The sequence below is a fragment of the Cynocephalus volans genome, chromosome 17, assembly GCF_027409185.1.
Source record: "Cynocephalus volans isolate mCynVol1 chromosome 17, mCynVol1.pri, whole genome shotgun sequence".
NCBI lineage: Eukaryota > Metazoa > Chordata > Mammalia > Dermoptera > Cynocephalidae > Cynocephalus > Cynocephalus volans.
Window position 1 is genome coordinate 31,517,170 of NC_084476.1, and position 25,973 is coordinate 31,543,142.

General features: G+C 37.2%; 2 protein-coding genes across 2 annotated transcripts; both read left to right on the forward strand.

The window, feature by feature from the left end:
- The first annotated feature begins 3,432 nt into the window (after positions 1-3,432).
- LOC134365978 (olfactory receptor 13C3) lies at positions 3,433-4,428 on the forward strand. Its single transcript, XM_063082379.1, has one exon. The coding sequence runs from the start codon at positions 3,433-3,435 to the stop codon at positions 4,426-4,428; it is 996 nt and encodes a 331-aa protein (XP_062938449.1).
- Positions 4,429-14,303: 9,875 nt separating this feature from the next.
- On the forward strand, positions 14,304-15,348 carry LOC134366051 (olfactory receptor 13C4-like). The gene is given in 3 exon segments (XM_063082465.1): positions 14,304-14,325; positions 14,328-14,384; positions 14,387-15,348. Coding segments are annotated over 3 exon segments (1,041 nt in total).
- Positions 15,349-25,973: the final 10,625 nt, after the last annotated feature.

Below are 25,973 nucleotides of genomic sequence, written 5' to 3' on the forward strand. Positions count from 1 at the left end.
CAAGCAAAGAACCTCAAATCAAAGGCTTTGATTCTAGTCTGAGGCAATTTTCCACTCGGTAAACCCCACGTCATATATATATTCAAATGAGTATTAGGAGATCCCTTTATACTTGCAGTACGTAAACTGGTTATTATCTGAATAAGACAGCGACTTATTAGTACTGACTAAAGATACCTTTTTAAAAAAAAAATATTATAGCCTGCTGCAAAAGAACAAATATGGCATATTAAAATTGTCCAGATTATTAATCCACAAATACTGCACAGGGAAATTGCTTAAGAACCTAGAAAGCAAACTTTCACCTATTCATGAAACCCGTCTATTAGGTGCAGCCACTATGTTAAGCTTAGGCACAGAGAGATGAGCAAGACAGACAAGCTCCTTCCCCATGTCTTTTTTTACCTCACAATATACAAGATAACCAACTGAAAGTGCCAGGAGCAGAAGAAAACCAAAGGCAGCAAGACAGGCCTGGCTCAAGGTGCATTGAATTGGTGAGGAATTTCTACCTAGGACAGGAAAATTTTGAGCAGGTGGGCATTGTAATTACAGTTGTCTGGTACAAGAAGTCAGTAAGCTCTCCAGGCCTGCCCAAAGGGAGCTGACCTGGGACATCTCCAAATGTGCCTGTAAGTCAATGTCTTGCTGTCTTCTTCCTTTTGTATTTGTGACCGGTCTGATCAGAATGTTCATGTCCCTTATCCAATGCATCCTCTGACCAATTTCTGGACCCCATGAGAGGAGAGTTTTGATTTATCATAAGAAGTATTATAGAATAATGGCCTCTTTTCTCTGGGCCTTTGACTTTGTGATCTCAATTTTTCTATGGTTCTCGAAGATCATTCCCTGTGTTTGACATATGATTTCTATGCATATTTTAATCCCAACAGTCAGGCGGGGTAGTAATATAAAGAGCATGGGCTTTGGATCTTGGCTCATTTATTAGCCTTGTGACTTTTGGCACAAAATATGGCACATAAGATCTTGTAATAAAGTTGACTAAATAAATAAAGTGAAGATATCCTCCCTCCCTCCCTCCTTCCCTCCCTCCCTTCCTCCCTCCCTCCCTCCCTTCCTTCCTCCCTTCCTTCCTCCCTTCCTTCCTCCCTTCCTTCCTTCTTTCCTTCCTTCTGTTTTGGCCTAAAGCTGAAGAAAAGAAAACTAATAATCACTTGTGGACTCAGTTTTCTCATCTCTAAGATTGAGATTGTATATTCCCTTGTGTGTATTTCTCTTAAAATTTTAAATATTTCTATTGTGTATTACTGACTAAATTTTTCCTGTGGTAAGAATCCTGTTGAATTGGATTGCAGACTCTTACTAATGTCTGCTCTTCGGAAAATTTCCCAGCTCCCATCGTGCAACAAACTGAGTTACAGAGTGGGGAAGAGTCAGACATGCTGAAATCCTTAAACTCACTCAGGCCTAAACTTGTGATTCTGACCAAAGTCAAATCTGGTGCTGATTATGGAAAAATCAATTTTCACATCTTGTCAACAATTAGCCACAACCCTATTGATCTAAATATTTTAATTCCTTGAGTTACATTTCTACTCCAAAAAATCTCATAATACACTATCACACTCATATGATGTCAAGTTTGGAGGGCTGCAAAAGTCACTTACCTCATGCTCTGTACTTTCAAATCAAGGACCCTTTCGCCACCAAAAGAAGTGCTGAATTCTAAGCTCAGTTTTAGAGCTTTTCTATGCACCTGCCGCCCTTCGTTTCTCAGATGTGTTTGCCACCGTTCCTTCATGGAAACTCCCTTGTCCATAAACGACGTGTTGCTAATCTGCTTACTCCTAGCTTTGGCTCAACTTCTCACTTTTGGGATAATTCTCAACTCTTGCAAACCTTATCATCCTTTGCTTGCTTCCAGAGTTCTCCCTTGCCTGATCTATTTCTCATAAACGATTTCATTCTAGGAAAAACTATAATTTTCACAGATGCTACAGTAAGTAACAGTATTTATAATGTATTTTCACATGTACTTTTCCTGTATCCCTTACTGAAGAGTGACTTTGTAATGGCAGGCATTTGATATTATTCTTTACTTACCCTTACTGTGCTTAGCACATGACTGAGTTCAAGTAGGCTGTCAGTAATATTCTAAAACCATTGTAGTTGTCTACTACGAGTTTATTCTGATTTTTAAAAATGTGTCTTTCAATAATATTTTTAGGAGATTTAACAATATGGTGTCAATATGTAGTTTTCTGTAAAACATAAAATGATTGTTTTTGAAATTTTCCAGGTTGTTATGCCAATCTGTATAATCAGGCAAAAGAATATTGGTTTGAATCAGAAACACCTACATACTCTGTCAACTCAGTGTAGATTGAAGCCTTGCTACACAAGTGCTTTTGGGACCAGTTGCATAAGCATCACCTGGGCACTTATGAGAAATGCAGAATTTCAGGACCTTCCCTGAGCTCTAAGACATAATCTGAAGGTTTTCAAGATCTCCAGATCGTCATATGTATATGAAAATTAATGACGATGTGAACTAGACACGGTGTTGAAAATCTTAGATTCAGACTCCACTTTATTACTTACAACCTAGTTAATCTTGGTCAAGTTCCATCCTTTATAGTTTAAAAAATCAGAGTATAAAGAATTTTATACTTTGTAAAGCATAAAGTAGTATATACACACATATATATATATTTGTTTAAATATTTAAACATGATTACTTTTTTTTAGGTTGACTTAACTAAAGTATCAAGATAAACTCTGAAACTACAGAATAAAATACATAAAGAGACTACACAATGCTCTCCAAAGATTCTCCATCACATTCATTTGGAGCTGGTCCACGCAATGGTCTTGTCCTAGGAATCGTCATACAAGATGATAAGAGTGAGCTGAAATATGAGATCAACAGCTAACTATGCTCTTAAACAGATGTTATATTTTAGTTTATGGTATTCAATTTATTATTTTTAATTGTCTATAAATACATGATTAAGCAGACTGAAGGTATGTAGTGTCAGGAAAAAAATATCTATATACAAAAAAATCAAAGTTGCTGTGAAATTTTGATCACTTTGTGAATTGCTGATCTCAAAATTCCAGTTTTTGTTGAGCAGTCTTTTGTCCTCTACACTGCTTGCTTACTGGGGCAGATAAAATGAAGAAGTTAAGATTATAGTTGGTAGTTAGTCAGGAGTATTAGAAACCTCATTTCAGGAACATGGCCTCAATAACAGGGAAGGTTATTTCTGTATGTGTGTTTCTGACCATACATAGATCTTCACATGTTGGCCATGGGGCATAGGTACTTCCATGATTCCCAATTTCATTGTATTTTAGTCACACACATTATTGAAGATAAATGAATGTCAGAGTTTCCAGCAGGCCCTCCTAATACATTCTAAAAAAATGATTTTTCATGTAATTCATACCACTTATTTATGGGAAATACATATGTTTTATATTAGATCTTCCTCTGACATCCTCAAAGTGGATAACATGGATAAGATTAACCAGACATCTGTGTCAGAATTTCTTCTTTTGGGTCTTTCTGGATACCCAAAGATAGAGATCATTTACTTTGCCTTCATTCTAGCTATGTACTTAGTGATTCTAATTGGCAATGGTGTTCTGATCATGGCAAGCATCTTTGATTCCCGTCTTCACACTCCCATGTACTTCTTCCTGGGCAATCTCTCTTTCCTGGATATCTGCTATACAACCGCCTCTGTTCCCTCAACACTGGTGAGCTTAATCTCAAAGAAAAGAAATATTTCCTTCTCTGGATGTGCAGTGCAGATGTTCTTTGGGTTTGCAATGGGGTCGACAGAATGTTTGCTTCTTGGCATGATGGCATTTGACCGCTATGTGGCCATCTGTAACCCTCTAAGATACCCCATCATCATGAGCAAGGTGGTGTATATACTGATGGCTTCTGTGTCATGGTTTTCTGGTGGAATCAACTCAATTGTGCAAACATCTCTTGCCATGCAGTTGCCTTTCTGTGGGAATAATATTATCAATCACTTCACATGTGAAATATTAGCGGTCCTTAAGCTAGCTTGTGCTGATATATCCCTCAATATTATCACCATGGTGATATCAAATATGGTCTTTCTGGTTCTTCCACTGCTGATCATTTTTTTCTCCTATATGTTCATCCTCTACACCATCTTGAGAATGAACTCAGCCACAGGGAGGCACAAGGCCTTTTCTACCTGCTCAGCTCATCTGACTGTGGTGATCATATTTTATGGTACCATCTTCTTCATGTACGCAAAACCCAAGTCTCAAGACCTGATTGGGCAAGACAAGTTGCAAACTTCTGACAAGCTCATTTCTCTGTTTTATGGCGTAGTGACCCCCATGCTGAATCCTATAATCTACAGTTTGAGGAATAAGGATGTAAAAGCTGCTGTAAAATATCTGCTGAACCGAAAACCTATTTAATAAGAACACCAGGAAATGCATATCTTTGTATAGTAGGCACAAAGTTAGACTCATAGGTAAATCAGTGAGAACTATTTTTTAGAAACCATGGTTAAGGAAAGATATTTTAATTTTTGCTTTCACTAGCCCTGTTCAGCTAGATTTACTGGGAACTATAGTTTGCAACAAACAGCTTTCAACATGTCCTGATCCAGATTTCACAAACACAATGAATTCTATTAGAATCTCATCCCTGGTGATATCTGAAATGAGTGCTTCTGGTGCACTGTGTGGAAACAGTGAAAAACAATTACGCATCATCTTTGGAAATAAAGAGGCAAGAGTAAAAATTGGCAATGTCTTGAACTACTTCGATAATATTGGATGTATTGTTCACCACAGTTATTTTATTTGTAATAAGGAATTAAGTAAAATCCAGGTCCCTAGTTCATTTAAAATCGCACTAAGTTGGGCAAAGCACGTAGTATTAGCTTCAGGGTGTCCTAGAATTTCAGAATTGAAGCTAAAACTCCATACTGAGGACTAAAAGTTACTACTTAGCACCTCTTTTACTCTAAGCTAATAATTACTAGAGCCATAGATCCTAAAAGTCACTCCATTAATATAAATCACACACTCTTCTCCCCGCTCCCCCGAACATCTATGAATAAAAGTTTGGGCCAGGGAAGAAATAATCAAAGGAATGTTCTAGCTGATGGCGATTGCAGAATGAGTGGTGAGAGGCATTTCACTGTGGTCCTTGTGATGGAGAGGGAACAATGTTTGTTCCAATTCAAACCAGGTCGGGGGTGCTACAAGACAGCCTGTTAAGGTTTTAGGTACCTGCAAAGAAGGAGAGTCTGGCATCTGGCTTGATGAGTTGAGGCCTGCTGAGCTCTCAGGCATGTAGCACTAGCAGAGGAGCTAGTCTAGAAGAGGAAGGAAAGTGAGTATCCTAGGCCAAAAATAAACAGAAAGATTTCACATCTGCTTGAGATGTTCCTACAGGCTCAGAAAGAGTGATAAAATCTGTGAGTGATTGGGGAAATAAAATCAGTTCTTTTCTGAAGGAGTTGAAACTCCTCCATAAATCTATCATACTTTTTTTTCCTTTTCTGTAGATTACTTGTCTAGAAGGCCAGTGCCGAGCATGGGGGATTATTTCCCATAATCTCTTAGCCCGTTATGATAGCTGGGCTTCGACTATATTTTTCTACACAATTCGCCTTTTCCTACTTGTTTTAGAGCCAAAACATCACCCCACATTTCCTACTCTGATGCTTCACTCTTTGCCAATTCACTTCCTTCATGCTGGCCTGATTTTCTATACCAAGAGTGTCAGCATCTTATAGGCAGGCTCATATCAGGTGGAACTCATGAGCTGCTAAAATATTTCACAGATGTATAACATTAGGTGCAATATAGTTTTGATATAGACAAGTGTGTTCATGTTAATCAGTGATCAGGAAAATAAGATTTTTAATAATAAATTGCCTTCTCTAGAAAATTAGGAAATCTCCGACAGATTAAGTGTATTACATTCTTATTCATAAATTAATATTTTCTAAAATTCCAAAAATTATCAAAAATCATAAAAAAGAAAAATTGTTGTCACTATGGCCACCTCCCCAAAATAACATTTTTGATGTTTCTCCTAGTAGCTAGGAGTCATACACTCATCATGTTTTTATTTTGACTTATCAGTGGATATAATATGAGCACTTGGGGTTAATTTTTTTAAAAAATGTACAACACATGTCTTCACAGGATAAATTCTAATAAGTTAAATTAATAATCCAGGTGGCATGAACTTTAAAAATTTCTGGCTAAATTACCCCCAGAAAGGTCATATTACTTGCCCTAAATACCATTATAAGAGTTTCCCCAAATATGTTTACAGCTCCAATTACATACATAAACACAAACACATATATATATATTTTTATATATATGTACACACCTGTATATATATAACATATATGTACATGTATACACACATATATTTTCTTTAAAACATCCTTTTGCAAATGTTTATTTTTAAATATTTAAGAAAAGAGAGATGATAATTTAATAAAACTCCATGTACATATAACTTAAATAATTACCATCACATGGTTAACCTTCTTTTATCATTATTGATACCCACTTATCTTCTTTTTCCAGATTATTTTGAAGTGAATCCTGGACATAATTACATTACATTCTATAAAAAATATTATATATGTATTATATCATATTATGCAATTATAAATCCCAGATATATATAACATGTGGACCTACACCAAGAGGCACAAATCCAAGTGTGACCACTCACATTGCAGCCTGTGAGATGCACCTCCCAGAACGCACAAACTGTGATAGAAATGATTCCTCCTCCAGTTAAGCAATAGGACAGTACTGGCAATGACTATAAGCTGCAAAAAGGGCACAGGAGCCACGTAAAAGACATAATTTCTCACCCCAGTGGATTATTGTTATGAGATAGTGCAGGCTATATGTTGACTGATTTTTTAAATTTCAAGGGACAGGTTTTTAAATTAAACAATGCAGCCTTTACCCAGGATTGGATATTGTACAGAACATATGAGACTCCAGAGTGTGTAGTCATGTATGGCTTTAATAAAGGTATAGGACAGGCCCTGCCAGAGGATAAAAATTCAGGCTGCAAAGGAGAGTTCTGAAAACTTTAGTCATACCTCACAGTTCTAAAAGTTCTTTTAGAACTTTTCAGTCAGCGTTGATTTATATGCCAAACATACTGTTGCTATTAACTGCTTATTGCTTGAGTAGAGCTTGAGTACATGTTTGGGATCTCAAATGTTGATTTCCCCAGGATAATATCATATAGGTAGTGGTAACCTCCAAATGTACTTTCGAGTATGTCAGAGAACTTCCCGTAGGCTCCCTTTATTTCAGCAATTACTTCCCCTTCCTTCCACTTCATTTACCTTACCCAGATCATCCTCCTTGGGGTAGGACTGTTAGGTTCAGCTAGAGGGCTGACCCATAAAGTTGGCAGCAATATAAATCGGTCAGTGTTTCCCCATTATCTGTTCTCAGTTATGTAAGGTAGGGTTGGATAAGTACAAGCATATAGGTCTGCATCATCCACCAGCTCGGAAAGAGACACAAACCATTAATCCCACTTTAAAAAGGTGAATAGAAGGAATAATCCATGTTATCATTCTTTTAGAAATGAGGGCCATAGTAATATTTAGATGTATTTTCATAGTATAATGTTCAGCAAATGATCCTTCCTCCGGAGCACATAAATGTAATGAATGTCCCACCAATACAAGTGCAGGCAAAGGAAAAGAAAAAAAATTTAGAAATAGAGAAGTTTCTGTGAGTGCCTCTATCATTCCGACCATCTTCTTTATATCTTCTCCTGCGGTTATCTCGACAATACATCCAATGGTGATCTCCTTTTAATTAACACATTGTAACTGTACATATGTATGGAGTACAATCTGATGTTTTGATACATATGTATGTTGTATAATAATTGGGTCAGAGTAGTTAATGTATCAATCGCCTCGTGCATTTATCATTTCTTTGTGGTGAGAACATTCAAAAGCCTCTTCTCTATCTATTATGTAATACACAGAACTTAACTGTTAACCATGTATGTGAACACACATTCATTCAGTTGTGAAAGCCATCCTTTCAGTCTCTCGCTACCCTCTGATTTTATAAGCAGGGGTTTCAACTTCCCATTCCGATGACCATTAGACCACTTTTTTTTTGTACATGGGAGTGTATGTGATAAGTCTATTGTTTGTGATGCTTTGTAACTCATTCTTGAATTTCACTTGGAATCCCTTAGATGACCAGCATCTAAGTTAAAATAGGACTCTTGCTCTAGGCACATAATAGTGGTAGTAGTATTTGCTTCACTTGCCAGCTATACAAATCCAAATGCAGAACAAGGGTCTGTCTCAGTCAAGATTCACAATTATCCACCTGGAAACAAGGGAAATGGCCAGTGTAACCCACTTGCCAGCTATGACTCTAGATCCTTTTAGCAGCCAGCTTAGAACTGCCTTTAGTCTCTGATTTTTCTGCCGACAAGCAGAACAATTTTCAGGTGTATTCTAGCTTTCAAGGGAGACAGAGGGATGCATATTTTTTCATACTTTGTAGTGTTGCTTGAATGTCTCATGCCCTCTTATCTTGTGTCCCCAAGAGGCCATTTCCACAGAGAGAATAAAGGCTGCCATTTGCTGGTATTAGTACTTTTCTAAATTCACAACGTATATTTTATGACAGACATAGACATACCTCACTTTGATAATCTCTCTTCAGTTTCACAAATTAAGGCGTCTCACAATTTACTACCCCATATAAGGATCTTTTATCCTTCACACATATAAGACCTATGTTTCAGACTATAATGCTATTCCATTAGCTATTGTCTGAGAATCGGTAAAAATTCACACAGTATCATCATTATCTGTTTCCTCTGATGAGTGGAGAAGACTGTTCTTAATTCTTTCTAAATCAAATACTAACAGTGACTTGGGAATGTAATTTCATCACTTTTATGTCAGCTTACTCAAGTGTCGAAAGAAAAGTCTTACTAAATAATTTTTACAGAGTTTTCCAGCTCTAAACGTCTATGATCTTATAATATAAAAACAACCCTGACATATTTCCATTTGTATTTAATGTACACATACTATAGTTTGTGGTATGTGTGTGTCTAGGTGCATGCATAAATACTGCTCTTGCTTGAGTAAATTGTTATGTCTCAGAGCCCAAGTTAAATTTTACAGTGAAACGTAACTATTGAAAAATTAGTCAGAATCTAAGTGTTAATATCTATGAAATAGCTTAATAGGCTTTCCTAAAACACTTTAATTCAGTAATGTGCTGTCTGCCATTCTGAATTCATGACTTACACTATCCATTATGGACTTCTTTTTTTTTTTGTACAATTTTGGCCCGATCATATGGACTCACTTATGTCTTGTGGATTTACTTATTTTATTGCTTATCTGTACTTTCATTCCAAAAAAAAAAGGTTGGTGGTGGCATCCTGCACCAAGTTAATTTGTCAAAAGGAATGAAGTAAGCAAAAAAGTTAAATTACAGTGCATTTAATTTACAGAAAATATCTGTTTTATTTCATTTATATTATCTACATCATTTTTTCAATTATAATAATATATAGTAAATATACAGTAATATATAGTAAATTTCATTTTTGTAATTATTATTTGAAGTATTAAGCTCTCATTTAGAATTTACTTTGGTAAATATCTTTTAAACTAAAAAGTTTTCACATTTACAAAGTGAACATATGCCCCTACTTCCAAAAGTTACATGGGCAGAGTGTGTTATTATTGAGTTTTAGTTCAGCCAAAACATTCTCAATGCCATTTTTAATTGGGTCTGTGGGACAGTGTCCCTAATGCCCCAGAAGTTTCTCCATTGCATAGATTTCTCACTCCAACTTTAAATTGCTTTGGGAATTGGGGAACAATTACAATAACTGTTGCATAACAAATATTTACTCTTCCACTTCTATGGAATTTGGCATCTTTTGTTGAACCTGTTCTTAATTCAGAATACTGACTAAATACTAAGAAAAAAGTACCCCAAACTTCTGAGAGGTGGAAATAATTCATCACTATAGAGGTAAGACCTGAATACCATGCAACTGTACATTTTCAGGCCATAATTAAAGCTATTACTAAGTGTGTGGATTTATAATGTGAACAACATTAGGCAATACGGTATTAATTTATTATTATTACACAACTATGGTAATATTATTATTATCTGTACAATGTCAGTTAATCTATAAAGCAGTTGCCATATGCTATCTGAATTTTTCTCAGAACAAATGAGTGAGAAAAGTAAAGTAGGTATTTTCATCACTAATTTACAAATGAAAAAACTGAGGCTATATCTTAGAAGAAAAAAGAATATTAAACTTGGAGTTTTTGCTTCTAAGTCCCAAGTATTTCACTAGGCCAACCCCATGCTATATTCATTCTGGTGAGTAGTGAGCGATCCCTCTGTACTTGCAGTTCATAAACTGGTTAATTTCTGTAGAAGATAGGAAACTGTGGTATATATACACTATGGAATTCTACTCTGCCATAAAAAAGAATAAAATACTCCCATTTGCAACAACATGGATGAGCCTGGAGAAACTTATGTTGAGTGAAATAAGGAAAGCACAGAGGGATAAATATCACATGTGCTCTCTAATATGTGGGAGCTAAAGAGAAAGGAAGGAAGGAAAGAAAGACCACAGTACTGCAATGGTCTTACAGAGGGAGGGAACATTCCTAGGGCTACAAAATGGAGTGGTGGGGGGAGATGGAGAGGGGAAAGGGAGGTTGGGGGATAATTGGGTAGGGACATGGGGTACAAAAGTAATTTCCAGTAATGGGTATGTCCCTAGTATGAATCTGGCCCCCACATCGTGGGCACGAGGGGTGACAATTAGCTTTGTATTTCATGCATATTCTTAATAAATAAAAAAATTTTAAAAAGAAAAAAAAGAAAAGTATAACTTAAAAAAAAAAGAAAGAAACTGATTAGTACTGACAGAAAGATACTTTTTCTCTTTTTTCTTTTAACCCAGAGCTTGTGTGTATTAATGTCTTGAACCTAAATGTCTTGAACATTAGTCCACAAATACTGAACAGGGAAATTGCTTAAGAGCCTAGAAAGCAAATCTTCACCTCTATTGTCCAAACCGGTCTATCAGGTGAAGCCACTATGTTATGCTTAGGTGCAGAGGGAGGGGCAAGACAGACAAGTTCCTTCCCCATGTCTTGATACCTCACAATATACAAGATAACCAGTTGAAAGCGCCAGGAACAGAAGCAAACCAAAGGCAGGGAGACAGGCCTGGCTCAGGTGGGTTGAATCGGTGAGGAGATTTCTGCTGAGGAAGGGAAAGTTTGGAGCAGGTGCAAAAGAAGCAGTTAAGATGTGTTGTCACTGCATTTGTCTGGAAGGGGAAGCCAACAGACTCTCCAGGCCTGGACCCCCACACGGCTGGATCTGGATCATTGCCACATTTCCTGGTAAGTCAATGTGTTTCTGTCTTCTTCCTTCTGCAGTCACATGCTGCTTAGAGGGCTCATGTGCCATATGTAAGGCACCTCTTGACCAATTTCTATACCCCACTTGATGAGAATTTTGATTTACCCTAAGAAGTAGTGTAGGATGAGTGTAGAATCATTTCACAACCAATGGAGTGTTCTTAGGCATAGGATTCAATCCCACAGCCCTTAACCTTCCTCCACGTTAAGAAATACGTAGTCCTTAAGACTTAACCATTCTCCTTGTACGTTGTTAACTGACTACAATCAAGTTTTGCCTTTATGATCTCAATGTTATCTGTGGTACTTCATTGACCATTCCCTGTTGTTGCCGCATAATTCCTACACAGATTTTAATGTTACCTGTTAGGCACAGAAGTAGTGCAAAGAGAATGGGCTTTGAATATTGCCTCTACCATTGTAAGCCATGTGACCTCAGCCAAGTAATTTCAAGCACAGTCTTTGGCATATAGGAGTATGTAACAGAAGTTGTTTAGGTGATTTTTTTTTTTAAATAAACAAAAAAAGTGTTTTCAGGTACTTCTGCCTTTAAGATAAATTAAAAATTGCTTTGAGGCTCAATTTTCTCATCTCTAATTTGAGAATTCAATATTCTCTCATTTGTGCCTCTCATCAAAGTTGAAGTTTTCTACTTGGTGTTCTTTAGTTTCTGAAGTGTGAATCCCTCTGCTTCTTTTGGCTTCTGACTCCAAAACGTTATACAGTGTAGAGAAATTTTACTCCCTATCATCATACAACACGCTGAATATTAGAGTAGGGGTTGAGCCTCTGCTGATATTCTCAAAACTGTTAGCCCCTGTGAGTCCTAAACGTGCCATTTTGGTGAACCCGAAAACTGGTGGCAGTTATCAAAAGATGACTTTTATGTGTGTGTATCAGGCTGTAATAACCAGTAACATAATTAACCTAAACATTTTAATTCCTCATGTCACATATCTGCTCTAAGCTTATAAAATCAAATTGTATGAAGGTTAGCTAAAGTCCCGGGGTCTAAAGACTCACCTTGTGTTTTCTAATAATTGGCCCCTTCCCTGCAAAAAGATCAGTTTCTCTGCCTGACTTTCAGACCTTTAAGTATGCCTGTCTCATTACCTTTTCAGATATGATGGCCACCATTCTTCCACAGACATCCCTTGTCTAAAGAGTAGATACTGCCCGTCTGCTACTCCTAAATGGTGCTCAACGTGTTTTCCCTTCTGGGATACACCACTTGCCCTTTTCTCTTCCAAACCTGCCTCATCCTTCCTACGTTTCCAGATCTGGCTCAAGTCTGAAATTCTTTCAGAACTCTTGTTTATTTCTCATTAAATTCCTCCTTCTCGGAACACTTATAATATTCACCCTGGCCACATAATGTAATATCAAATTGTCCCATGTTTAGTTTTTTTGTTTCCCTAACTAAATTGTGAACTTTTTTTATTTTTTATTTTTTTATTTTTATTTTTTTATTATTATTTTTTAAATTTTATTTTGTCGATATACATTGTGGCTGATTATTGCTCCCCATCACCAAAACCTCCCGCCCTTCTCCCTCCCCCCCCCCCCAACAATGTCCTTTCTGTTTGCTTGTCATATCAACTTCAAATAATTGTGGTTGTTATATCTTCTTCCCCCCCCCCCCGGTTTGTGTGTGTGTGTGTGTGTGTGTGTGTGTGTGTGTGTGTGTGTGTGTGAATTTATATATTAATTTTTAGCTCCCACCAATAAGTGAGAACATGTGGTATTTCTCTTTCTGTGCCTGACTTGTTTCACTTAATATAATTCTCTCAAGGTCCATCCATGTTGTTGCAAATGGCAGTATTTCATTCGTTTTTATAGCTGAGTAGTATTCCATTGTGTAGATGTACCACATTTTCCGTATCCACTCATCTGATGATGGACATTTGGGCTGGTTCCAACTCTTGGCTATTGTAAAGAGTGCTGCGATGAACATTGGGGAACAGGTATACCTTCGACTTGATGATTTCCATTCCTCTGGGTATATTCCCAACAGTGGGATAGCTGGGTCGTATGGTAGATCTATCTGCAATTGTTTGAGGAACCTCCATACCATTTTCCATAGAGGCTGCACCATTTTGCAGTCCCACCAACAATGTATGAGAGTTCCTTTTTCTCCGCAACCTCGCCAGCATTTATCGTTCAGAGTCTTAAATTGTGAACTTTTTGATGGTAACATCCTGACACTTTTTCCATCCTTACTTGGCCTGGAACAAGACTGTGCTCAAGTTAGGCTATCAGTAATATCAGACGCATATTACAGTAGTCCAGCAAATGTTTATCCTGCTTCTATAAAATTTATATTTCAATAGTGTTTATTTTCAGAAGTATACTGAATAGCAAGATGTTACACTGGGTTTGCTAGAAAACACAAAAGAATTATTTTCTTGATTATTTTTCAGGTTGTTAAGCCAGCTCATATAATAACACAAAAGAAAATCGATTTAGATCAGAAATCTCTGGCTGATCTGCCAGCTCACTGTGGATAAACTGACATCCTGCTACTCAAAATGTTGCCCCATACCAGCTGCTTCAGCACACCCTGGGAGTGCTTTTTGAGTTGTCTTCTGCCTTCCCCACCGCTTGACTCTTGAAGAAGTCATGTTTGTTGTTTACAATGCTCTAGGGCTTTTAGAAAACTTAACTTAGTGTGTCCTCAGCAGTGAGCATTGTGATCCTAGATAGAACTTCACATATGAAGCACAGGACACAGAAACTGTCAGCATCCTAGTATTATTACATTTTAGGCACAAACACTGTTGAATACGACTGAAAGGGCTGCAAATCAAACAATCTGCATTCCACTATGGAGTCATGCTGATTCAAGACATTTGTACATTTGTTGCTTAGCTGTAAAAGTATTTTATGTTGAGTCGTCCTTTGATATCCTGAAATCTGGGACATGGATAGGATAAACCAGACATTTGTGACAGAATTCATTCTTCTGGGACTCTCTGGTTATCCAAAACTTGAGATCATTTTCTTTGCCCTCATTCTAGTTATGTACTTATTGATTCTAATTGGCAATGGTGTTCTGATCATGGCAAGCATCTTTGATTCCCGTCTTCACACTCCCATGTACTTCTTCCTGGGCAATCTCTCTTTCCTGGATATCTGCTATACAACCTCCTCTGTTCCCTCAACACTGGTGAGCTTAATCTCAAAGAAAAGAAACATTTCCTTCTCTGGATGTGCAGTGCAGATGTTCTTTGGGTTTGCAATGGGGTCGACAGAATGTTTGCTTCTTGGTATGATGGCTTTTGACCGCTATGTGGCCATCTGTAACCCTCTAAGATACCCCATCATCATGAGCAAGGTGGTGTATGTACTGATGGCTTCTGTGTCATGGTTCTCTGGTGGAATCAACTCAATTGTGCAAACATGTCTTGCCATGCGACTGCCTTTTTGTGGGAATAACATTATTAATCATTTCTTATGTGAGATCTTAGCTGTCCTAAAATTGGCTTGTGCTGATATATCCCTCAACACTGTCACTCTAGCAGTGTCAAATATTGCTTTCCTGGTTCTTCCACTGCTGGTCATTTTTTTCTCCTACATGTTCATCCTCTACACCATCTTGATAATGAGCTCAGCCACAGGGAGGCACAAGGCCTTTTCTACCTGCTCAGCTCATCTGACTGTGGTGATCATATTTTATGGTACCATTTTCTTTATGTACGCAAAACCCAAGGCCCAAGACCTCCTTGGGAAAGACAATTTGCAGGCCACAGAAGGGCTTGTTTCCATGTTTTATGGAGTAGTGACCCCTATGCTAAATCCTATAATCTATAGCTTGAGAAATAAAGATGTAAAAGCTGCTGTGAGATATCTGCTGAGTAGGAAAGCTGTTAAACAATAAGACCAAAGAGAAATGTGGATCTTTTGCATATAATTAGCTCGATTTTGCCATTCCACAATGTATACACGTATCATAACATCATGCTGTGCACCATAAATATGTATGATTTTTATTTGTCATTTAAAATAAATGAAGAGTAAAAATGGCATTGCTGGGTAATCATTGAGGACCTTGTTTGGGGAAAGCAAAGTTATGGAGAGATATTGATATTCTGCCTGGACTAGCCTTGCTCAACTAGAATCACTGAGAACACTAGTAGTCTTTAATAAACTCAGATTCTAACAAGTCTGATCCATGTCTCACAAAGACAATGAATTCCCTTAGAATTTTACCCCTGATGAAATCGGAAATGAGTGCACAGGGTGTATTTGTGGTAACACACTGGAGAATATCACATGTAAGCTTTGAAAACAGACATCAGGAATATAAATTCTGCTTTATCACAAACTACTTGGGCAGGTTTATTTATCTGTTCCAAATAGTCGTTTTCCAGTTTTCAAAAAGGCAGTAGATATGCCTTGCTCTCAGTGTTACTGCAAAGATTTAGCAAATTGCTCAAGTTCATCATCATTCCCTTTGTAGAGGATGTTGACTCAGAATTTAGGAATTGAAGTAAAGACTCCAAAGTAAAGATAAGAGACACAAGCTAGCACCACTTATTTTTCTAAGCCACCAGTTTTTAGGGTCAGGCATGTTTCCCATAAGTCTTCCTATGGATATCAATCACCACTCCTTCGTGCCCCTTCTCCCACATACCTATATAAAGAAAACATCAACTGTGTTTCCTGTGGAAGACTGGAAACGCTGTTTGTTCTACTCCAAGTCAAGTGAGGGGGTGCTGCAAAAGAGCCTCCTGAGGTTTTAGGTGCCTGAAAAAAAAAAAAAAACTGACCTCTGGCTTGGTGAATGGAGACATCCTGAGCTGTCTCTCTCTAGGTTGTAGACTAGCAGAGGAGCTAGGCTAGAAGAGGATGAGTATCTTAGGGCCGAAAATAACCAGAAATTCTTGTTTGCTCTAGAAGTTTTTCAGACTCTCAAAAAGGCTGAAATTAATGACAGGGAGGAGAAAAGCATTTCATTTTACACTCCAGTGAGTGGAAACTGCTCAATAAGTCTGTTACGGTATTTTATTTATTCAGTATTTTTCCGTAGATTCTTCCACCATGGCTGAGTGCAGTACGTCATTGGTCCACATCACCAGCCATTGCGACAGATCATTTTAGCCTAAATTTTCAATCTGAATTTTCTCTTTCCTTTTGGTTTTAGAGTCATAATATGATCCCAGACCTCCTTCCTGTTGTCTTTACTCCCTATCAGTCTACTTCCTTGGGGGAAATCCAGGTTTTGACATAAGTGATCTAGTCACTAAAATCTTGCTGCGCTTCTACTGTCCCTTGGGAGTGTTGTCACTACAGCAAACCTCTACCTGCTGGCCATTAAACTTGAGTCACATAGGGTACTGCTTTTGGTTCTACTAGGATAAGTATGTACCAAACCCTGTGGGCAAGGCTTTTTAACTTCTGCCCACCCCCACTGGGGTGAGCTCTACCCTTTGTTCTAATCCTACTTTAATTCTTTCCAAACTTTGACCTATGCCACCTAGGTTTTAGGCACATGTCACTATGTACAACTCCTGCTTCTATTGTCCCTTAGCACCTTAATTTGAAAACCTAGAAAAAAAAGAGGGCAAATTCCTGGACACATACAACCTACCAAGACTGAATCATGAAGAAATAAAAATTCTGAACAGATCAATAATGAGTAACAAATTGATTTGGTAATAAAAAAATCTCCCGTCAAAGAAAAGCCCAGGACCTGATGGCTTCACTGCTGAATTCTACCAACCATTTAAAGAACTAATACTAATTCTTCTCAAAGTGTTTCCCCCGCAAAAAGAAAAATGAATTAGAGGAAATTCTTCCAAACTCATTCTATGGTTTTACGAGGCCAGCATCATCCTGATATGAAATCCAGAAAACAACACAACAGAAAACTGCAGACCAATTTCTTTGATGAACATAAATGCAAAAATCCTCAACAAAATACTAGCAAACCAAATCCAACAGCACATCAATAAGATTATATACATGATCAAGTGGGATTTATCCCAGGGATGCAAGGATGGTTCGACTTATGCAATCAATTAATGTGATAACAGAATGAAGGACAAAAAGCATACAATTATCTCAATAGACTCAGAAAAAGCATTTGATAGAATTCAAATGCTTTTAAGATTAAAAAGAAAAAACTCAACAAATTAGGTATAGAAGTAACATACCTAAACACAATGAAGGCCATGTATGATAAAACCACAGCCAATATCACACTGAAAAAGGAAAAGTTGAAACCTTTCCTTCTGAAATCCAGAACAAGGCAAGGATTCCTGCTTTCACCACTTTTATTCAATGCAGGACTGGAAGTATTAGAGAAATTAGGCAAGAGAAAGAAATAAAGAGCAACCAAATTGGAAAGGAGAAAGTCAAATTGTCCCTGTTTGTTGGCAACATGATCTTAGAAAACCCTAAAGACTACACCAAAATACTATTAGAACTAATTTTAAAAATTCAGTAAATTTGCAGGATATAAAATCAATATACAAAAATTAGTAGTGTTTCTAAACACCAAAAGCAAACTGTCTGAAAAAGAAATCAAGAAATCAATCCTATTTACAATAGCTACCAAAAAAATTCTAGGAATAGATTTAATCAAGGTGAAAGCCCTCTACAAAGGAAACTACAAAATACTGATAAAAGAAACTGAAGAGAACACAAATAAAGGGAAAGATAGTCCAGGTTCATGGATTAGAAGAATTAATATTGTTAAGATACTCACACTTCCCAAAGTGATCTACAGTTTCAATGCAATCCCTATCAAAGTACCAATGACACTCTTCATAGACATAGTGTGAGGAAAGTGGAGTCAGGCCCCCCTGCCTCATATCTGGCTATGATTCAGCACATCCTTTGTAAACAAGTTGTGTGGGAATAGAGTTAGTGTGCATGCGTGCCTGGGTACCCTTTTGGCTTGTTGCTGTTTTTTGTACTCTGCAGTATGGAAGGCAGTGGCTCTAAACCGCTGGTTGGCAGAAGCTTGCATCTAAAAATAAAGCATGTCCACTTTGCTGGCAGCTGCTCAGTATTTCTTTTGATTACCTGGCTCAGGACCTGCACAGGAGGGGGTAGAAGGGTCGGTCTGTGATCCAGCCAGACGCATAGAAAAAAAAAATTCTAAAATTCATGTGGAACCACAAAAGACCTCAAATAGCCAAAGTAATCTTGAGCATGAAGAATAAAGCTGGAGGCCTCACACTACCTGACTTTAAAACATACTACAAAGCAATAATAACCAAAAAAGCATGCTATGGGGATAAAATTAATGCCATTTTAAATAGAAGACTTTGCTGTTATAAATTTCTTCTGTTTGTCTTAGTTTTTTAAAATGTTTTTTCTTAAAATAACTAGTTAGCTTATATTTTACATATATTCTTTTTTATATCTTATAAATAATCCATTTAAAACTACAGATCCAGGAAGGAAATATCTTCAAGTTCAATTGCATGACCATTTGGGAGATTATTTCTGGAGGTGCTGAGAATAGGCAAGTGTATAATATGCCACCTGGATTCATACCTTAGCATATATCCATCTCCATTAAGAGAATATATAGAAGGTTATGGTGGCTGATGACCCTTAAGAGCTGGGGTGAGCATGGGAGTATTCATTATGATTTGTATTTTACTCTGAGTTGTACCTAAATCTGCCCTGTCTTCTTAAGTAAACCATGGGTGCCCTATTGTCTCAAGAGAGGTTAAATACAAGGATTCAGGAGTTTAACCTAAGACCTCTAGAAAACCTGGGCTCCACAGTTTTTCCAGAAGGTCTTCTTATTAATGCAGATGAGATAGAAACCCCAGTTCAAGGATGATCAGTTTATTATGAGAGGTAGAATAACATAATGGTTAAGTGAAAGGGTCTGTGTCAAATTGGTTGGCTCCAAGCTTCACCACATAACTAATTTGCAAGTAACGTAAGCAATTTAATCTCTCTTTATTCAGGTTGCTCATTTGAAAAGTGGAGGTGGCAATATGATTGATGAAATAAAATAAGAAAGATATTACCAATCCCAGCTCATAGAGGTATTGCTTGTATTAAACTGCTACACGTAAAGAATGTAGAAGAGTGTCTGGAACACAGTCATAACTCAGTAAGTTTTATTATTTATTATTATTACTTTTAGTATTATTACTACAGCCAGTACCCTGTTCCGTAAATATTTCAGTTATTTTTTTCTTTATATTGCTCATACCTTGGAAGTAAATTGTTTTCCCTTGGAAGCTCTTGCTAGCCCTCATTTCTTTAGCATTCAGAACCTTGCCTTTTTTCCCCTATTAATTTTTTTTGCACAATATAGCCATCTTTCTAAGTACAATGCAATTATTGGTAGTGGAGCCATATTTCTATGGGGATGTAGAAATGACTCTGTACTAATATGCTTCTGTGCTAGTTTGAGAGCCAGTTGGAGCTGTTCAGGTAACCTCAACCCTGAAAGCACCACGAGAAGAATCATCAGTTCCTCCCAATCTCCCTTGTGCAGGCTTAATTCTTTGAAAACTATGCAGTGATCTTTGGAAAGAAACAAGTTGCAAAGGAGACTGAGGAAAAGACTCAAGACAATTGAGAGACAATGTCAAATAATTAAAACAGTAATGACATTAAAATCATATAGAATAGAGTTTCATGAACCATGGGGAAGGTGGGGGGGGCGTCTAGGCTAGGTTGCATCACTTCTTTGGACTTCAATTTCTTCATTAGCTTAAAATAATTAATTAAGTGAGAAATTATGGATAAAAAGTATGATATAATTTATAATCTCTGCAAAGCATAAATTTACTATGATTTACCATTACATGAGTTCACTGTAGTCTAGATCATGTCTCCAAAGACAGTCCTGTTAAATTAGACATTTTCTTAATGTAGATTTGGTGACTCATGAATTGCAGGTATTACGTTAACGATATTTCATAGTCACCATAAGACATCCATCAAGGAAAATATATTTGTACTTGATGTGATTAACTAATGTGAACAAGGGCACCATGGTTGATCAGACTGTTTTACTTTTTGTTGGAGACTTCATGATGTTCAAATTTGGGATCTAATTTTGGTGGACTTAAACTCAAACACTTCAAAAATAAGCCTTTCATTAACATTATTTTGCATCAACCACAATTATTTGTCCAGGTTTGCTCACATGTCACTTGGCATGTAGTAACAGCCATAGGCAGTGGGAAGGCATTTGGGTGCCCTGACCTAGAGGATCCCACATGCCCTGTCAGATTCCTCACTCATAAACCCTTCTTGCTCTCCAACTCAGCTCTGGGAAAAGTAGGATATGCTAGCTCTGCTGACTATGGATAAAAAATTTAAATGAGGATGGGAGAAGTCTGAAGTAGGTCATGTCTTCAGAGTGCTGAGCCTCAGGGATTATGTTTGGGTTCTGGGCATAGGAGGGTACTCAGAGAAAACTCAACACTTTGAGCCCAAGAGTATAGATAGGAAATGGAAGCCTGACTCAGAAGAAAAAGTAAGAGCAACCCTAAAAGTGAGAGCTAGATTAGGAGACTAAATCTGCATAATAGGAACATGTTCTGCTGCCAGTAAACAAACAAGCAAACAAAAAATCTTGGCTTAGACTTATGTGTCATATTTTTCAGTAGGGTTTACCTTTTCTTTACACAACAAGCAATCAGGGCATAGGTAGTTGGTGAGTTGGTGGCACTGGGTCCATGACTTGGTCTGTCATACTGGCCTGTGTACAACTTCCTTGGTCATTCTATCATGCTTATCATTCATGGTCACAATATGGTGACCACATTCAAGGCAGACACTCTCTTTAGCTCCTTTTATGTTTAAAACAAAACCCTTGCCAGAGCCCCCAACAGAGTTCTATTTCTGTTCCATTGAACCATTTTTCAGGGACACCCCAGTTTCGAGTGAAACTGAAAAAGAGAATATTAAGCTTTTCCAATCTTTAGACAAGATATGGCAAGGGAGAATGGAGTTGGAAGTAGATGTTGAGTATCTACAGAAGTGGAATCAAGAAAGATCCCTAAGGGAAAACTGTGCAGGGCAGAGGGTGTGTTTAGTCATTTTCATGAATGCAAAGGCAATGTCAAGAAGCCTTAGCCTGCTGGATCACCAGCCCCATCCTCTATTCCTCTTTTGGGTTAGGAGGAGCTGGAATAGGTCCAAGGTCTAGCTGCACTTTATATAAAGTGTGTGTTCCAACATATGAGGTAAGCCATGAAGACCTCTGTGATAGACTTGTCCTGTTAGATGAGGCACTGAAATTATCCACAGAATTACTTGGGGTGCCACACATTCTGCTTGCCATTTTCCACATCCCCATCATAGTTACTAGAGCAGACTGTGGGAGCCAAGTTGGAAGGTGGCAACAGAGAAGAGCACTTGGATTGGCATTGATGATGGAAACTAATACTAAAATTCCACAAGGTTGATGTCTATCACCACTATAATTGTTCCTGATGGTGGAATAGGTGCATGGTATAGATATACAAGGGTGAGAGCTAAAATAAGAGCTGACAAATCTTATTTCAAATATGTAGCCTATTCCTGAAGCTGCTCAGAGACCTTTATTTTGGTCTGGATTTTATCCCGCTCAGTTATCTCCTGGAGATTTTTTTCCTGGTGCCTTTCTGTGTGTTCAAGTACTGAAAAGCCCCCAGGTGTCAATTAAATTAGGATTGAGTGAGGTTTTGGGAAATAAAAGGGGTTGTAAATTATAACTATTATAGAATTGTATGGGGGTTGTAAATCATAACTATTACAGAATTATGTGTTGGAAAGAGCAATGTTGTAGGGTTTTATGTGTAAATCCGGTGGTGGTGGATTATTTTAGCCATGTTAAACATTAGTAGAGTATCAGTGTAGAAACTCTCCAAGTATGAGGCTTTGTTCAGCCATCGATCCTACTGGTGGTAAACATTATGAAGACAAATTTGACTTGGAGTTCCATGAACCTCCACAACCAGAGGGCATGCTGAGGGTGCTGGCTTTAAATCAGGTGTCTGTGTTCTTTTTTGAAATAGAAGGTTTTACAAAAGTCAGTTTGCTTATGACAGGTCCTGACAGGAGCTGATACAGGGGATGGAGAGTACCATTTCAAAGAGAGCATTTGTTATTTGCCACCAAAATATCTGTGTGTGTGTGTGTGTGTGTGTGTATTGAGTAGGTCACTGATTAAATCCAGAGTAATAATATTCTCTGGTATTTACTATTGGGAAGTATTTGCAATTTCCCAATCATTACATAGTTTATAATACGCAGTCTGGGTTCACAGTAACGGCACAAGAGAGCTCCAGATAGTTCTGGGTTTCTTGGAAATAGCACTATGTGTAGGCATCTGTCTCCTTCTCTCTTGACAGAGCCGAGTCAAACCCTACTTGTATTAAAATACTGACATAAGATGTGTTAAATTAAATTTGGCCCAAAGGTTTCTTTAGATATAGTGAACTGTAATCTAACTTGATGTGTAAACAGACAGTAACCTACTCATGTAAACTAGCTTGATGTGCAGACAAACTGTAACCTACTCTTGGAAGAAGTAGCCGAATCTCAGCCAATTACAGGCAAACAACTATTCAAACTGTGTTCAAATAAGACAAGTGCCCAGCTGTAACCAATCCAGCTGTTTATGTACCTCACTTCTGTTTCTGTACGTCAGTTGTCCTTTTCTGTCAATCTTAGCCGACTATGAGGCAACCCTGGAGTTGTTCTGAGCCTATTCTGGTTCTGGCAGTTGCCCAATTCACAAATTGGTCTTTGCCCAATTAAACTCTGTTAAATTCAATTTGTCTAAAGTTTTTGTTTTAACAGAAGTCACTTCGAAGCAGTACTTCAGACCCTTAAATGCAGCCTTGATGCCACGCATTCACTCTTTTCATCATAGTAGATAATATAAAATGTAGCCAGACTTCAAGAACTAAGCACAGAGCCTGGGACCTCTTATGGCAACAATGGTCTCTCTGACATGCCATAATCCTATGTATCCGTACAGCAGTGAGGGTGGGGACAGAGGGAACCTTATAGTAGTGTTAGCTTGCTAAAGCCACTTTTAACCTTTGTTCTGAGAGCTGTTTTATCCTAGCTTGAGTTTGTAACTTTTTCACATTTTAAGAAATATTTCAGCATCTATCTAATCACAAACCCTTAATGTTTCAAGCTTTACTAGTTCTCTTGGAGCCCATGCCAAACCTTCTGTCAACCTCAAGGCAGATTGAGTTGAATGGCCAGAAATCTGTACAGAGTTGTCATAGTAATTTTTATTGTTGCTATTTCTTTCTCCTACCCACATTCCCCTTCCTCATTCCTCCTGCTCGTCCTTCTCCTCTTCTTCATTCTTTCTTAATATTTTCAACATATTTTTTTACAGGGAATTACAGGAAGTTTTAGCAACCGCTACAGGTGATTTTTTTTTTTTAATGTAGCAAATGTAGGAAAAATTGGCATAGCTATTTACTTAGGTTGAAAATAAGACCCCAATAAAAGAATACAGATACAAAAAATTTATTAAGGAAGTGTGTCCAGGAACCAGGGCAGAGAAGGGAAGAATTCCAGGGAAGGCTGAGCCTTCAGGCCAATGTCCCACAGAGGATAACTGAACATAGTTTCCCAGAGGAAATCTGGAGTGCAAGTGACCCCTCAGAGTGTGTCGGCACACACAAAGCAGTTTCATTCAAACCAGTTTTGATGAGATAGATTTAAAAAAACAAAAGGCAACAATTCAGGCAATTCATGTGTTTTACTTATTAGATACTAAAATAATATGAATGGACATCTCCCCACTTCTCAACTAACTATTCTGAAGTTAGTTGAACACACTATAATACAGTCCTTGCAATAGAGGAATGGTATTGATGAGAAAATGTTGACTCCATGGGGACGTAGAAGACCCATGGCAAGTTTAAAGGTCCAATGTTCTTGTGTTATTTTAGTCTACCACTTAAAATGTTGGAACTTAATGTTATTATAAATTGGCAAAAGTTAGAGAAGAAATTATCACAAACTTTACAAATTCTTTTCAAATTCAGCTTAGCACATTAGTGAAAATGTTTCTAACTTTACCTTTTCTAATTTGATAATGGTCCTACAATCGGCTATTTGCCACAGTGACCATCAAATTTGTCACACCATTCTACAGAACTAAAGAGAAAATAACTTCATAAGAAAAAACTATACATAGAATAAGATTGAATCTGCAAAAAGACCTAACATGCCCAAGGTGGGAAAATAAGCAGCATAGTAATAATTTCAAGCATCTTTACCTCAGCTATTAGATGAATCAGCTGAATTGTACTATTATTTGTGGTTTTCATTATAAGACCTTTAGAATGAGACACATGACTAAATCTCATTGTTTCATTTGATATTTATACCAAATGTAGACTACTAAAAAATAAGTGGGGCTTTTTTTTAAGTAATCTGTATTTAGTATAAATAGCCAATCTGATTTGGTTTTTCTGAGCTTTATAAATAAGATTGCAGCCAGCAAGACGTGAGAAGGTTGAATGCAAGTGACATCCTTTATAGATTGGTGCAGTCGTTATAGAAGACTGTATGGAGGTTCCTAAAGAAATTACAAGTAGAACTCCCATAAGACCCAGCAATCTTTCTTCTGAGCATATACCCAATAGAAATTAAATCACCTCGCAAAGATATCTGTGCTCCAATGTTTATTGCACCACTATTCATGATAGCCAAGGTGTCCATAATGGATGAATGGATAAAGAAACGATGGCGTGTGTGTGTGTGTGTGTGTGTGTGTGTATGTGATAAAGTATTATTCAGCCCTGAAAAAGGAAGACTTCTTGCCATTTTCCACAACATGGATGGACTACAGGAAATTGTGCAAATTGAAATAAGCCAGACACAAAAAGAAAAACATTGCATGATCTCACTTATATGTGGAATCTAAAAAAAAAGGATCAACTATATAGATATAGAGAATGAAACAGTGGTTACCAGGGGGACTGGAAATGGGGAGATGAAGTCAAAGAATACAAATTAGCAAATATGTAAATGAACAAGTTAAAAGATGTAATGTACAATATGAGGACTACAGTTATTGTGTTGTATTCAGGATTTTTGCTAAATGAGTAGATTATAGCTTCTCTTGCTACAGGGGAAAAAACTGAGATTATGAATATGGTAATTTATTCCACTATAGTAATCATTTTACTATATATATATGTATATATATATACATCTTACAACATAACGTGGTATACCTTAAATATAAACAATAAAATTCACTTTTATAAAAAGTGTGACCAGGGTTATTCTTTCAGAGAATAGTAAACATGAAAGTTATAAATACTTGTTTTATTTTATCCAACAAAAATTTTTAAATGACTATTATGTATAATATTCTATATATTAAATCAATCAAGAAATTTGCTTTTGTATGCAAATCCTTAATGTGACTTGATTTCCTTATCTATCATACAAGGAGAAAAATATCTACCTCCAAATTTATTTGAGGATTAAACAAGACGACCTGTAAGGTACCATGTTCAGGCTTAGTGAAATCTTGTAAAAGTCAGGGTA